The following is a 16,769-nucleotide window of genomic DNA, read 5'->3' as shown; positions in this document are numbered from 1 at the left end:
ATAGTACCACTGCAGAAATGAAATAATGTTGAAATATCACACTCTTTTTCCTATGTACTACCTCTATGACTTGTGTGGAGAAATTATATGGCCACAGATGAAACAGGAGGAAGCCAAAAAACTCAGTCAAACAAGGGCAAAGTTCCATCAAAATGTGAGGCCAGGGCTGGGGCTGTAGCTCAGTGGTAGAGCACTTACCTCATGTGTGTGAGGCATTGGGTTTGATCCTCAGCACCACATAAAAATAAACAAACAAAATAAAGGCATGAGTCCCTCTAAAACTACAATTTTTTTTTTTTTTAAATGTGAGGCAAGTTGATGGAGAAGCTTAGCCCTCAGAGTTGCTTTATCTGGAAAACCCCAAACTTTCCTGATTTCTTATACAAAAGTCACAGTCTACAGTTGAATTTCTAAAATTTTGAACAGCAGTTTGCAATTTGTTTTGTAACATCCCTGGTTTTCTCTTATAAGCTCGTGATTTTCTGTGGAATTATTTAAATGAACCCATTTTAATTCAGCACAATTCAAATATTATAGATACCATAAGGCACTTTTAAGTAAGGAGGAAAGAGGGTGGGGAGGGGATAAAAAAAGTACAGGAAATTTCTCAAGGTGGGAAAAAATTTCAGGAATAACATTTTATAAAAGACAGCAGAAACTACTTTAGGAAATGCAAAATATGTTCTATGTGCTTCATTTGCATAAAGTAGAATAATTCAGGCAATTTAACTCAATAGTAACTTAATGAACACCTAGGGTAGCCAAAAAAAGGAGAGGATATTCAAAGTCATGCCTCCCTTCTGGCCTACCCTGTAGGAGGGCCCCTAGCAGAAGACAGGGAGTGGACCTCCTCACAGGTCTTTGGTCCCAACATCCAGGGAGTACTGGAGGACCTCCAGCTTAGATGCTATTTCCGTTGCTTCAGGCTAACTGGAAGATGGCAGGGTAGGTCAAGCCAGGTGGGTGGTCTGAGCACTTTCCTGGATGCTGGGAACAATCCTCCTAGTGAGATCAGATGTAGGGAGTCAAAAGAAGGAATCTGCAGTGATTACTGACTCGTTAGCATTTTTTGTCGGTTTTAAAAACTTCGCTTCTTAAACGTGGTGCGCTGGCTGAATTTTAATTCAAATCATCCAAATCTCCTTTCCCTGGGCCGTGTGGAATCCTTTCGAAGCCTGCCTGGAACGGTTAAATCACTCTGTATGACCGAACAGTTTTTGAAGAAATGTTCTTTGAAAAATGTGAACAGCAGCAAAGAGCGAAACACACGTTCTCGTAAAACAGGAGAAAGTTTACGAGGCACTCCCACCTCTTTTGAGTGAAAGTTATAAAACATCCCCTTTCCTTGTAATGGCAAATCTTACTTCTAGAAATCTCCAAATCAAGTCACAAGTCAAATATCCCTTCCTAACCGTTAGAATGATGAAAAGAAGTATACCACGAAGAGGTTTTTTTAAAAAAATGTTACTTTTATGATGTTAATGGGGAAGGGTGTGGAAAGAAATTCACTTTTATTTTTTCATGCAGAAGAAGTGGCACAACATATTCTTGAACAACGAGAAGAAGGTCCCAATCGGAATCCCCTATTAAAACCAGCGGTTCCCCACAGCAAATCAAGCTCGGTAACTCCCGGCAAAGCACCCGGGTTCCCCGTAAGCCTCTGCCACAGGTGGACGCGGAGCAGTTCAGACACTTGGCCGCCCTCGGGTCCCGGCGCCAGAGACTAGCCACGCGGGCGCGCTCGAGGTCCCGGGCTCTTTGTCGAAAGCGCCGCGCGGCGCCGGACTCTTTTGGTTACGCAGCGGGTCCGGGCCATCCCGGTCCCTCATCCCTCCCCCATCCCCGGCATCCAGGGCCCCAGCGCAGGCCACAGGCTCCCACTTTCCGGGCGCCCACTAACCGCGGAGCGCGTTCACACAAACGCCGCCCGATCCACGCGCGAGGGGCTGGGCTTCTCCCCAGGCCATGAACTCCGAAGTCCGCCCCCATCCCCGCCTCCCGAGCTTACCGCTTTGAGATCCAGGACGCCGTCCTTGGCCTCCTGCAGCAGCGACACGAACTTGGTGGTGAGCAGCCCCAGGCTTTTCTCATGCCTGCTGCTGCCGCCCCCCACGCTCCCGAGCTGCGGCGGCGGCTGCGGAGGCTGCCCCTGGGGAGGCTGAGGCTGAGGACGCTGGCCCTGGCTCTGGCTCTGGCCCTGGCTCTGCGGCGTCTGCTGGCCCGAGCTCGCGGGCTCGGCAGCCGCCATCGCGTCCCGGCGCCGGGGTGGTCGGGCCCGCGCGCACCGCGCTCCGCGCCCTGCCCGCGGCCACCTGCCGGGTGGGCTCTGCGGCGCCGCTCCCCCGCCCGCAGAGAGCCGCCCGGAGGGTCGCGGGCTCCTGCAAACAACAGGTGCGCGGCGTCCACCGGACTCGGGGCCGCTCGGCCGCTCCGCCCCCTCCCGAGCCTGGGGACGCGTGAAAGCAGCCCACGACCGAGGGGAGGGGGAGTGGAAACAAGAAGGGGCTGCGAGGGGGTGGGGACCGGAGTTTAAATGGCAGGAAGTGACGCCGCGGCCCGCCGTTGCCTGGAAACGCATTTTTCTGTAGGAGGGAGGAGCGCCCCGGGAGGAAGGGGGGCGACGGCCAGTGGTATTTCACACTCGCCGCCTTGCGGTTCGAGAGCAGTTCAGAGGAATAGTGATCTCACGTAACTACACGGGGAGAAAGAAGGGGGGAAAGGAAGGAGAGAAGAAAAACTTCTTTCTTGGCAGAGTATGTCTAGCGGCCAAAATTTCTGAGCTGAGAAGTTGGTCGGCTTTTCAGTTTGTAAAACTGCGCGAGATTAGCGGTTGGTCGCTTTCTGTCCTTGGAAGGGTTTGGCTGTCCTTGCTCTTTTCGAATTTTAGCATTATCTGCGAACATTTCGGTGACCTTGAATCAAGTGCAAGCTTTTATTCCACAGCTCATCTTTTTAGATTATGATATGGGGAAAATGGAATCTTGGAGTTTTAGGATTGGTTTTATCCTCATTCGCAAACTTTTCTAAAACCTTTACTTCACAGATGGAGTAACTGACATGTAGAGGGAAAGACTGTGAATTGCCCCAGTTCTTGCTATTAGGTCCTGGATGTATTATTTGAAATTTGAAATATGCTGTTCTTGTGCTTCACTGATATCCTATTATTGATGATACATGAGATCCCACAGATTGAGTAAAGGAAAGGCGCCCCCCACTCATTTTATTTACAAAGACTTGAGAATAAGGAGAAAATTTTAAATGGGTTTTGTCAGAACACTTTGTATAGCTTACACTCAACAAATATTAGCTGAACAAAAACTCTACATGTCAGAAATTAATGAAGGAAGTTTCATGAAAGAAAGATTTTGTTTAATTTTTTTAAAAAAAATTGGAAAAAAAAAGAATCGCTGAAATGAAAGGGGAAACTAACACCACCACTAACTGGCAAAGCTGGACACACCATTTTTTAGCAAAAATGTTATGTTTCCCATGCACAAGGCACAGAAATTAAGTGATCAGGCAGCCATTATTTCAATCAAGGTACACTATATAAACAAAATTTGGGATTAATGATCTGAAATGAAATGTGAAAAAATTAGTTGATATAGTCACTTTTGAATACCTTATCTGAGAATAGTTGTACTTTGTGATTTAACATTTGCCTAAATCATCAACAATTTTTGTCAATTAGTTTTTTTTGTTGTTGTTGTTAACCAACAGTGCTTCTTAAGAAAATTTTAATTAATTTAAAGAGGGAACAGTCTGCTTTATTTGCAAGGTCTAGAATTGATAAAAATTGTTATTTTAAAAACAATTTGTGCAGTGTCTCAGTGAACTCAGGCTGCCATAACTAAGTACCATAAACTGAGGTGGCTTAAATAACAGAATTTTATTTTCTCACAATTCTGGAGGCTGCAAGTCCAAGATCAGGGAACCCTCATGTGATCCTAGTTTGCAGATGGTAGTTTTTTGCACTGTGTCTTCATGTAACTGGGAGAGAAGCCCCTTTCAAATTTCTCTTCTTATATGGGAACTAATTCCATTCTGAGGGGACCATCTTCTGACTTCATCTGACTCTAATTCCTCCCAAAGGCCCCATCTCCAAAAAGCATCCCATTGAGCATGTTAAAAGTTTCAACACAGGCTGAGGCAGGAGTATTGCGAGTTCAAAGCCAGCCTCAGCAACAGTGGGGCACTAAAGCAACTCAGTGAGACCTTGTCTCTAAATAAAATACCAACTAGGGCTAGGGATGTGGCTCAGTGGTTGAGAACCCCTGGGTTCAAACCCTGGTACACCCCACCCCCCTGCCCCACCAAAAAAGTTTCAACATATGAATTTTGGGGAAGCTTGATTTAGACCATAACATGTACTATTAGTTTAAAATAACGATCTTCATAATTTTGAAAATATATTTTCATGTAATTTCATAAGATTTTCTACAAAGCATCTATCATACTATTAATGATGCTGATAGGTCACTTGAAAGTTTGCATTGTTATTTGTGTTTTTCATAATTTTTCATTTGTTTAAATTATCCAAGGTTCAAATAGAAAGTTTTCATAAATTGGTAGCCATTTCAGTTAGCCTTCAAAATCTTGTCTGTCGGAGTTGCTAAAAAAAATCACACCAGTGGTTCCCAAACTTTAGGGAAAAAACTCATTTCAATGTTTGTTACAAATGCAGATTCTTTTTTATTTTTTAATATTTTTCATTTGTCAGTAGACCTTTATTTTATTTACTTAAATGCAGTGCTGAGAATCGAACCCAGTGCCTCACACATGATAGGCAATTACTCTACACTGAGCCACAACCCTGACCTACAAATGCATATTCTTAAACACAAACCATAGAGATTAAATTAGCATTTGATATGAGAATATGATGTGGGAATCTGCATTTTTCATACTTTCAGTTTATCCACAGTATATAGTCATTCTTTGGGAAGCACTTTGTAGCATCATCAAAAACATCTGCTTCCTAAAACTGCTGAAGATAGAGACTGATAATGCAGAAGCTTTTTAAATATTGCTGGATCTTTTTGAAATTTCTGTTAATAAAATTATTTAATATAATTTTTAAAAATCAGAATAGTAATAACCTTTAAGAAAATGCTGTTGGACACTTTTGTAATATATTAATCTGACTCTGATTTCTTTATCCTTTTGACTCTAATTCTCAAAAGTTTATCAGTTATTTGTGTCATTTCTGACAATGGCAGAAGAATTCTTCATGTTTTAACAGCAAGCTGTAGGTCATATATTTTTATACTATAGTAGTCCAGTTGAACTAAATATATGCCATTGGCCTATGGGTTAATAAATGCATGACAATAATTCTTTATTAAATTCAGATTTAATTCACTAGATTAGTAGGGCAGACACTATGATCTATAATAATATTGTTTATATATTTCTGATTAAATGTTCATTATTTTTATACTAGTGTAACTCCTTAGCTAGTTCAGGATGTGGGTGAGGTATAGGAGACTTATGTATTTTAAAATCAACAAAATGATTTATTAGACTAGGTAGTTTGTTGGATCATTTTCCAGGATCAATTTAAAAATATGTATGGTTTTGTCATAGTTGTCCATACATAAGAAAAGTCAATCACACTATTTATTTGTGGATATTGGCAGACTGATTTTTAAATGTGTTAGCCTATTTAATGGTTGTGCTCAGTTGGAACTTCCAACTCAGATCTCCAATGAACTAAACAAACCTCCATCAAAAGACTACTTACATCAGCCTACTATCCCATGGCTGTAATCTGTTCTAAAATAAAATTTGACTTTGTGTTTTTCCTTTCAAAACCTTCTAACACACCAACATTTGTCTTTTACACTGTCTGGGTTTAAAAAAAATTAAAGGGATATGTTTCAAGATGATTATGAATTCTCTTATGATAAATAGCATTATTTTTGTTCATTCACTACATGCATTGTACAGCAATATGCTACATGATTTAAAGACCTTGTCTTCAGAGGTTGGTATCCTGTAACTATAAACAGGAGAACCAGCTTATTCAAACATACATAAAAATACCATTTGCACACATCAGAGATTTTAAGTCATATTTACTGATTTTGACTCTTCCTATTGCCTTGTCAAAGCAACTTACAAAAAAGCACATATATCAAAATGATATGATATTTAAAGGAACACATTTTTTCTAAAGTTCTGGAGAAGGTTATGAGAATTTTAATTCTCACCTTCATTAGGTTAATGCTTGTGATCTGGAATGTGGGTTCCGAACTTTAAGTGTAGAAACCACAGAAATTTCAATATGGAAATAATAAATCCAAGTTTGTTGTAACAAAAAAAATATAATTCAACTAGGATACACTGGAAAGTTTATTTATGCTCCAACAACCTTCTGTCTGTCTACTCTTGAAGATAAAATAGAAAGGCAAATTATGGTCAAAGATTTACCAAAGCTGCATATCATTAAGACCTTCTTGGAAAACCAAGTTGCCAGGCAACTCTCCCACTATAAACACCTTTGATACTACCATTTCTTTCGAGATTTTAGTAGATAAAAGTTATCACTACACCATCAAATCATAAGATGAATGCTTGTCCAGATAATGAGCTACCACATAAAGACCTCCTGTTTACTATGCATTCCCCAGTTAGGAACACAAACTTATATGTACTTCAGATGCACCTAAGACTCTACGTCAACTCTCTTTGGTGGTTCTAAGTCAAAAGCTTTGTAGTCAAAGATAATTTGTTACTACTATACGGTATCCATACCATTCCGTTCTTTATGCAGGAAGCCTACATCCCTACAATGGATAATAAAACTCTCAAGGTATACTAAGAAGCATCTGAGAATTAAACACAAAAGTACCAATTGATCTTGCTCTACTTTAACAAACTTTTATTTATAAAGTATATTTATATAATGATATATATAGTCTATTTATAAAAATATTAGATAATTTCTTAGCAAAAGTTCAAATTAATTGATGGATGTGTTTCCACTGAGCCACATTAGGTATGTCCATTACCAAATAACATGTTTTTAGAATTACTGGAGGAAAACTGCCATGTAAAACTTTTTTTTTTTTTTTTTTAACAAAAGAACAGAAATACCACCTTTCACCTTTGGAATCTTTCCTCAGTGAGTAAAACACTCAATAATTTATCTGTCTTCTCTAATCTATGGTATATTTACTGCTAATGTTATACAGAACAATTTGAGCTGAGTGTAAAACTTTTGTTTTAATACTTGTATAATTAACATGGATTAGAAAAATTACACATAACTAGAAGATTAAATAGTGACCATCTATGTTTAAGTTGTAGCTAAGTTATTTAATTTTTAAAAGTAAGTCAATTTTAGGAAAACTTATAAGAAGCCAATAGTCTGTGTTGTATGCAATTATGGCAAAAATTGTGAAAGAACGAATGATGCATAAAGATTTTTGTTCAGCATCATAATTAGTTGTTTTGGCAAACAGTTATTGACCTTTAGCTGACAAAAAGAAAACAATTTTATTATTATAGACTTTAGACAAGTGTTCACCACAAAGGTTTGGCTCTGGAAATTCAGAATCTTTATGTGGATTATATCCTTAAAAGATCAGCCACAGATTTCTTAGGTTCAATAATGTTCACAAAATAATAGGTGAGGCATGCCAGCACAGTTAGGGAAGGTTTTTGTTGATTTTAAAGTACAAACCAAGTCCTCTTTATGGAAGGAAGGAAGGAAGGAGGGAGGGAGGGAAAAAGGAGGGAGGGAGCAAAGAAAAGGAAAGGAAGATAGTTAAATCTGCCAATCAAGAAGCTCCCTCCCACCACCAAAGGTTTAAAACCAATGGAAAGAAGTGATAAAGGCAGATCCTCAAGATCTTCCACCATACCCTAATCTCAATAAGATGTCTCAAGCGAACAGAATTTAAAATAAGAGAGGTGCATTACCAATAAATACAGTAGTAGTAGATAAAAACAAAGAACTGTCTAACAAAAATAAGATAACCCACTGAAAGCAATGGCAGTTGTAAGAGTTCAAGTGGAACTATGAGAGGAAGGGGGACAGGAAGGATCATAGAACCATGAAGTGTGTTGAAAGAAATTATCTACTATAGCCAATACTGCCAGGCTACAATTAAAATCCTAGAAAGATTTCAGAGACTTTTTTGTTACTGAACCTAGGCCACAAATTTTCATGGTTGTAGAAGGAACCATTTCTTTAGGTTTAAATGAAAGCATACTTATTCGAAGAGTTTGATAAAATGGAAGAAAACATCCAACTTCATTTATAACTCACATGCTTGCTTAGATGGATGTGTACATGAGCAGACTATAGTTTGTACAGTTCTTGAAGGAAGATAAGAAAAAAAACTCAGTCTAACTACAAATGTAACAACTTTACTTCTAAGTTTAGCCCTTCCCAAACCTGGTAAGAGTCATGGTAGAAAATTGCAGAGCAGCCCCTTATTGGAGGGAAACTGATGCAGTAAATTGCTGTGGGTGGGAAAAGAGTGTTTTGATTTGGTAAGTCTTGAATAAGACTCCACAGATGGATGCACTTATAATTCATTCTCACTGTGCATATAAACCAAATAAAAGGTGCCCACTAGAGGAAGAATTCTCATCATCTCTTCAGGCCCTGGGGTAAGATCAGGGAGGTTTTACTTGATTCAGGCCTGTGTTCCAGGACATATGTATTTGTTTTGCTTTGTGGGTGGGTGCCCATCTGCCGGATTCAACAATTCTTTCCATCAGTGAGAATGTTTTATATGTTTCCTAATACCTGTATCAAAAAAAAAAAAAAGAGGGGATAAATTGTTATCCTTAAAAACAAACAAACAAACAAACAAACAAAAAACCTCAGCATCTGGCATGTGAATGAGCATATTTGGATTCCAATGGATGAGAGCAGGTAGAATATCTTTTTAAATTACTCTCTAGAATATTAAAGTAGAATCTCCATATTTAACATCCTAACCCTGAAGCAGCTCAGCAATCTCAGAAAGGGCATACCTTGGCTTTAGAAATTTGATGAGTTGGATGTACACTAGTATATAAGTTGGCCCAAGGATACATGCATTAGAACCTAACTACACAATATAGTATATAATCTGGAAGTCATTATAGTGAGTTTGAATTGAGGAAAGTTTAAATCAAGGTTTTGGATTCAAGGATATATTTCTGGGTAAGCAACCCCTTCTTCAGAGACCCTATGATCCAGGAAGCCAAATGAGTTGTAAAATCCCTGGTATCTTGAACAATTTCTAGGCAAATCTATCTCCCAACACACACAGAATGGGTCAATATAATGTCAATTTTTCTATCACACAAAATGACCTGAATTGCCTATTATGAATTGAGGGGTTTCTGTACCTCCTTTTCAAAGAAGTCACGACTGTCACCAAGTAGAAATCATACATTCAAGTTTAGATAATTATTACCATTTAATTATTAATAATGATTAAATAAGCTTCATGGAGTATTTGCTACTTCAGTCAACACTTTATACTGTATCACCTGCATTAATAAATTTGGGGTGCTCAGGGGTATAGCTCAGTTGGTATACTTGCCTAGCATGCACAAGGATCCTAGGTTCAATCCCCAGCACTACCAAAAAAAGAGAGAGACAGGGAGGGAAGGAAGGAGAGAGGGAGGGAGGGAGGGAGGGAGGAAGGAAGGAAGAAAGGAAGGAAGGAAACAAAGTGGGGTCAACTATATTCTGAGTTCACCATCAGAAAGAAAACCTGACTTATGAAGGGGTCTTTCTGGTATTGACTGCACAATTTCCACAGAACAGCTAACTTGTACCCTTATTTGTACATATCCACATGAAATAAGGAAATACTTATTTCCTCCAATAGGGTGAATAAACAACAATAGAGAATACCACTGAAAGTGGCCACAAGAAATCACAGCTTCTTATATAATTATGGGTGATGGCTAATATCATGAATAAATGGGTTAAGATTTTTAAAAATTGGAGTATTAGGTTCAGCTAAAAATTAAACTCATTGTCAGCTGTCATTAAAATTCATGTGTCACATAGACTTGAATACCAGAGGAGAAAAAGGACAGGAAGAACACACATAATGTCAACTTGGCATGGCCAAGTTGATAAACACACTTTCTTAACCTGAAGAAGATACAGCAATATTTTAGTTATTTGTGATTTGGAATAGTACCAAAAATGACATGTCAATATAGAATTATGTGGGCTAGATTATACTGCAATAACAAAACCCCAAATCTCATTTCTCTTAGGTATATACTTAGGAATGGAATTATTGGTCATATGAAAACCCTGTTTAGCTATCTGAAGGGCTGCCAGATGGTTCTCTAAAGTTTTTATATCATTTTACATTCCTGCCAGCAGTGTGTGAGGGTTCACATTGCTTCACATCCTTACCAACACTTATTGCCCATCTTTAAATTATAGCCATCCTAATTTATGAGAAGTGTTATCTTGTGATTTTTGATTTGCTTTTCTTTAATAATTAATGTTGAGCAACCTTTCACATGCTTATTGGCCATTTGTATTTCATTATCTGGATGTCTGTTCAGACTCCTTTGCTCAGTTTTTCTGTTGTTGTGTTGGAGTTTTAAATATTTTTCAAATTTTTTATTTTAAATTGTGGTACAATATACATAAAATTTACTATCTCTTTTTTTTGGGGGGGGATTACTGGGGATTGAATTCAGGGGCACTCAGCCCCTGAGCCATATCCCCAGCCCTATTTTGTATTTTTATTTAGAGACAGGGTCTCACTGAGTTGCTTAGTGCCACCACACCCAGCTTACTTTCTGTCTCTACAAATATATCTTTTAAGTACCCCATATAAGTGTAATCATTTTGTACCTGGCTTATTTCACACAGCATTTATCCATGATGTAGAATGTGAGAATTCCCTTCTTTTTTTTAAGGCTGATGAATATTCCATTGTACATATACACATCATATTTTGTTTCTATTCATCTATCAATGGACATTTGGGTCACTTTCACCCTTCAGTTATCATGAATAATGCTATAGTTAACATCCATGTAAGTATGTTTGAGACCCTGCTTTCAGTTCGGTTGGATATAAACTCAGAATTGGAATTATTGGATCATACAGTAAACCTATTTTAAATTTTCTGAGGAACTGCTGTACTTGCTGTACCACTCTACGTTCTTAGCAACAGTGCATAAGGGTTCCAATTTTCCCTTCCTTGTAAACACTTCTTTCCTCCCCATCCTCTCGTTCTCTCATGGGTCTGAGGTGCTTCTTATTGTGACTTCATTTCATTTCCTTAATGATTAATGATATCGAACATTTTTTTCATGTTGGACATTTGCTACCTTCTTTGGGAGAATGTCTATTCAAGTTCTTTGCTCATTTTTTAATTGGGCTATTTGCTTCATTGTTTTATTTTTAGTTCTTTTTTAAAATATTTCTTAGTTTTAGGTTAACACAGTATCTTTATTTTATATTTATGTGATGCTATGGATCGAACTCAGTGCCTCATGCATGCTAGGTGAGCACTCTACCACTGAGCCACAACCCCAGCCCTAATTTTAGTTCTTTGTCCATTCTGAATATTAACATATCAGATGATTTTCAAAAACTTTCCCCAATTTTAATGAAATCCAATTTGTCTATTTTATCTTTTGCTACTTACGTTTTTCATATTCAAGAAACCATTGCTATATTCTATGTCACAAAGTTTTTCTCTGATGTTTTCTTCTAAGAGTTTCATAATTTTATCTCTTACATTTGGGTCTTTGATCCCCTTTATTTTTGAATATAGCATAAAGATATGACTTCATTCTATTGTATGTGGCTTTTTAGTTTTCTCCATACTATTTGTTGAAAAGATCTTTCTCACTGAATGGTTTTGGTACACTTGCTGAAAATCATTTGGCCACATATATCTTTATTTTTGGCTTTTATTCCTTGTCAGTGGTCTATTTTCTGTCTTTATGTTGGTACCACTCTTATGATTACTGTAGCTTATTATTTTTTTTTCCAAGATTGCTTTTGCTATTTGGGATCCCTTGAGATTCTGTTAAGTTTCAGATTTTTTTTTTTTTCAAATTCTGTAAGAAACTTTGATTGATTTAATGGGGCTGTTTAACCTTTACTCTTCAATAAGAGTTCTTTAAAAGTTCTAGAGATAGGTACCTTATCAAACACGATTCACAATTTAATACCCTGTAGGTTATTTTTTTTTTTTTTGCTTGTAGATAGTATTTTTAGAAGCACAAGTCTTTAATTTTCATGAAATTCATACATGTTTTTCTTTGGTTGTTTGGGCTTTTGTTGTAAAAAAACTAGGAAATAATTGCTTAATACAGTCACAATATTTACACCTGTTTTCTTCTAAGAGTTTTACCTCATATTTTGGTCTTTGGTCCATTGTGAGGTGATATTTGTATGTTATAAGGTAAGGTTTCAATTCATTCTTTTGTATGTGAAATATCTGATATTCTCAGTGGCATTTATGTTAGCCACTATTAAATTTTGTTACCATTGTCAAAATTCAATTAATCATAAATGTGAGGGATTATCTCTGATCTTTCAATTCTATTCCATTCATCTACATGTCTATCCCTAGATCAGCAACATCTGGTTTATTAGTTTTCCAGTTGTTTTAAAATCAGGAAGAGTGAGTGCTCCAACTTTCTTCTTCTTTAAAGGTTATTTTGACTATTCTGTATATTTTAAATTTCTTGAATTTTAGGCCTTGTTTGTAATGATTTAAATTTTTGTTTTGTTGTATGCCATTAGGACTATTTTAAGTGGTTGTTTTATTTTTCTGTAGATATGGCTGTTTTGCTGGGAAGCAGGTCTGCAAAGCTTCTTGTGTTCACATTCTAGAAGGGGATGTGATTTTTTAACTGTATTTTTGTGGCTTCCTCAGCCACTACCCAAATAATTACAATATGCATTACAAGTCATCTTTAGCATAATACTCATATAATCTGAAAAAATACAATAACTATATAATTTTTAATTTCCTTACCCCAAATTTAAGCTATTTTGTTACAAACCACTTTACATGTCATCTAATTAGTCTTTTATATAAAAATTATTTATTTTTATAATCCTCAATTCTTTCAGTGGATTTGTTATTGTCTTATATAACTTCCTTTCAGGCTTTTGGGTTTTCTTTAGCAGTTCTCTTAAAGCAAGTTGGCTAGCAATGTTATTTTCTAGGTGTTAATTAGAATCTAGGCATGTTTTCATTTGGCATTTATTTTGAAGTTTTGGTTGATAGTTCCTTTTCTTCCACCACATCAAATACATGATTCACTGCCTTCTAGCCTGCATTATTTTTGATGTCAGCTGTTACTGTTGATCCTCTTTCAGATGAATCAGTTTGCTCTTTTCAAGATTTTCCCAACAGTTTTTTTTTTTTTTTAATCTCCTGTCTTAGACTCTCCTTATTTGTACTGGTCTGTCTTCTGTTGTTTCAGATTTTAGTATAAAGCTTACCTATAATGAAATGGGACTGTCTCCTTAAGAAGCATTTGATTTTTTTCTATTTCATTTATTTTTTCAAACTTAGTTTACTATTCATATTAGTTTTAAAAATGTGGCATTATAGTTTGTTTCCCTTCAGAAATATAAGGGCATAGCACTCAGGAGTTCATTCTGCATACACAGCATTAAGAGGTGACAAGAATAAAATAACAATTAATGATCTGAGTGTTTCCAGTTGCAAAATCAAAACTCTCTTCATATACAGTGACTAAAATGGAGAATGAGCATGGAACAGTAGTGCTCTTCTTCTGGAACAGACAATATTAATAAAACCTTAAATGCAATCTTTAATGAAAAGTCATATGCATTATAAATAGTGGTAGTAGGTGTGATGTGGAGATGGCTACATATGTTTTAAGAATGCCACATCTTTTATCATACAGATTTCAAATATTTCTTGGCTACATTTTAAAAGAATGGAGCTACATCAACTAAAGGATAACCAATAAATATAATTAATTCTTCATTAACACAGAATGTTAACAACAATGATTAAAATATTTTCCCTCATATAGTCAAAATACTAATCTTCATTTACAAATCTGTAGGCAAACATGTAATTACCAAACAATGTATAGCACAGAAATAACAAAGTGTTGTAAGTCTAGTTATCATAATAGGTTTTCTAATACACATAATTATGAACAATTTATTATAAAAACCTACATATACAATTAATATTTAATCAAAAGTCTTTTTAAAATATATTCAAAATGAAATGTGTAGAAAGAGACATTTCAAAGTCATAGCAGTTACTACTGTTACAATATTTAATCATTTTTACAATAGGTCTACCGGTCCATTTCAATTAAATTCGTTCTCAGAACCATCACATGTCTTGTTGAATTTCATTTAGAGCACAAGCAAGTTGTTTAATTTTTTCTTCCATTGCTTTTTTGTTCTTGCATGTTTCTTCCAGAAGTTCACGCATTTCTTCTTCAACTTGATGCACCTAAATCAACATGTAAACTTTACTTTTTTAAATTTCCTAAAGAAAACGTACGTTAAATGCATTCTGAAAGAAAAAAGTCAACAACTTATTGTTATGTATTTTGTAATTTGTGACTCATGTAATAAGATTAGTAAAATATAACTTATTTAAATGTTATTAGGGAAAATACAATGTTTGTATAGTATAAAAAGTACTTTCATATATATTGATTTAGTTCTCATAAAGTCCTTGTGGAAAAGACATGGTAATATATTTAAACTCTATTTTGGAGCATAGAGAATTTCTTTAAGGTTGTACAGTCTCTATGTATCACAGTGGGGGCAGAGTTTTCTGACTTATTCCTTCTACTATCATGTGTGGCCTATATACGTTCAGTCTTATGTTCAACTTAAAAAACATTTCCTCATAGATCTTCAAAACCTTCAAAGTTTTCAAAACCTTGAAATAACCTTCCTCCCCAAAGAAACCTTTTTAATGTAGTCCCTACTGCATTTCTGAAAGTGCTATTGATGGTTCCATAATATCATTTTTAAAAGATCATTTTATAATTTATTCCTAACTTACATTTCCCTAGGTCCTCTGTATCTGACACTGTTAACTTCTGCTTGAAACATTTTTCTATAACATTCTTGATACACCAATATGACCATCCTTTTCTATTTTTCCTAACCCCAATATACATTTCCTAATCTCTTTTCCATGGTTTTTAACTGTCAGCTCTATATGATTCTGAATACTACCTGCCTGCCCCCCCCCACCCCCCTCCCCGCCGCCGGCCCCATACCTGATTATTACATTTAAGCTGTGGTTCTGTTTCTCCAACTCCTTTTTTTAAATGAATTCCTTCCTTTAATGCTACTGACCTTACTGGCTGAAGGTCCAACACTGAACTCAGTATTTTCCTTTAAGTTAAGGTCCTATTCTTATATATTTTATTCAGAATTACCCGACATACTCTAGCTTAATACTTGGTAGATGTTAAATAAAAGACTTGAAATATCTGTGGATTTGAAATAACTGAATTTTGTAGTTATTTTTATTCATTGAGATTACTTCCAAAGATCTCTGTTTGCATGGAGTTCTGAGGTTATTTCGCTTGAAGCCACAACTTTAAATTATATCCTAGATAGAGCATTACTTTGCCTTCTGTTACTTCTTTTCCAGTTGCTCATTTTTAAATTTCTAGTCTTGGACACCTTAGTTTCTTTCTTTGTTTTGTTTTGAGGATTGAACTCAGGGGCACTTAACCACTAAGCCACATCCCCAGTCCTTTTAAAATTTTATTTAGAGACAGGGTCTCACTAAGTCACTTAGGGCCTCAACAAGTTGAAGCTAGCCTTGAACTTGTGATTCTCCTGCCTCAGCAGGTGTGAGCCATCCAAACAATTTAGTTTCTTATTACCACTCAAAATTAAGGACAAATGGAGATTCAAAGTTGACTCTATTGGATCTTGCACAGGGGTCATACCAGAATCAGCTGTGGGATTTTAAAAATACCTGAGCCTCCAGTCAAGGTATAAAAATCTCGAGGGAAGGCTCATGAATGAGTAGTATTAAAACCTTCAAAGGTGCTTCTAATGTTTGCTTTTGATTTAGCATCACCTGAAACTTATTCTTTTATCAACCTTCAAGATGATAAGGCTGATAAGTTTTGAACTATAATGAATAAAGTACTTTTTGAGAATTTTTTCCAAAGTTCTCTCCTCACCTAGTATAGACAAAGGAATTGATTGGTTAGAGAGATGAAAATTTTCATCCAGGGATCATTTGGAGGCTGGGGCTATAGCTCAGTGATAAAGCATTTGCCTAGCATGTATGAGACACTAGGTTCGATTCTCAACACTGCATATAAATAAATAAAATAAAGGTCCATCAACAACTGAAACCATATATATAAATTTTTTAAAAAAGTTATAATTTTGATTTCATTAGAATTATGTCCCACAACTAATCAAAGTATTACCAAACCTGGCATCATGACAGTTTTTGGTAACACCCTATCTATTAGTTCATAAAATCATGCTGCCTTTTCCCTTTGTAATTTCCAAAGATCTAATTTATTTAGCGATAACTATTTAATACTGATTATCATAGTGAATTTTACTTACAGTACCTTTAAATTTGCAGAATCAATACATTTCTGCTTTTCAGTTTCCAGCTGTATTATTTCAGCTTGATGAGCTTCAACAATTGCATCGACTTGTTTCTTAAAGGCATCATCCAGACAATGAAGCTTTTTCATTGCATCTCTTAAAAAAAGTGAGAAAAACCCTATGTATATATGTGTGTATGTGGAGGGTGTGTATACAAGTGTTT

General features: G+C 36.3%; 2 protein-coding genes across 8 annotated transcripts in view; both read right to left on the bottom strand.

Moving 5' to 3' along the window:
* The window catches only part of E2f5 (E2F transcription factor 5), a 28,448-nt gene extending 25,975 nt beyond the window's left edge, over positions 1-2,473 (bottom strand). For both annotated transcript variants that reach the window (XM_076836142.1, XM_076836143.1), the window contains exon 1: positions 2,009-2,473. In XM_076836142.1, the coding sequence (XP_076692257.1) occupies positions 2,009-2,248 (240 nt within the window). In that variant the 5' untranslated portion in view covers positions 2,249-2,473. The remainder of the gene's footprint in view (positions 1-2,008) is intronic.
* An 11,124-nt stretch (positions 2,474-13,597) lies between these two features.
* Positions 13,598-16,769, bottom strand: part of Lrrcc1 (leucine rich repeat and coiled-coil centrosomal protein 1) — a 35,332-nt gene continuing 32,160 nt past the window's right edge. For 5 of the 6 annotated variants that reach the window (XM_076836069.1, XM_076836066.1, XM_076836068.1 and 2 more), the window contains 2 exons: positions 16,567-16,702; positions 13,598-14,453 (listed from right to left, as the gene is read on the bottom strand). In XM_076836069.1, the coding sequence (XP_076692184.1) occupies positions 14,331-14,453; positions 16,567-16,702 (259 nt within the window). In that variant the 3' untranslated portion in view covers positions 13,598-14,330. The remainder of the gene's footprint in view (positions 14,454-16,566; positions 16,703-16,769) is intronic. The other variant, XM_076836067.1, reaches the window with a different exon arrangement.

This window comes from Callospermophilus lateralis, chromosome 16 (assembly GCF_048772815.1).
Source record: "Callospermophilus lateralis isolate mCalLat2 chromosome 16, mCalLat2.hap1, whole genome shotgun sequence".
NCBI classification, from domain to species: domain Eukaryota; kingdom Metazoa; phylum Chordata; class Mammalia; order Rodentia; family Sciuridae; genus Callospermophilus; species Callospermophilus lateralis.
Note: the sequence above shows the minus strand (reverse complement) of the source record. Positions and strands in the feature narration are given on the sequence as shown.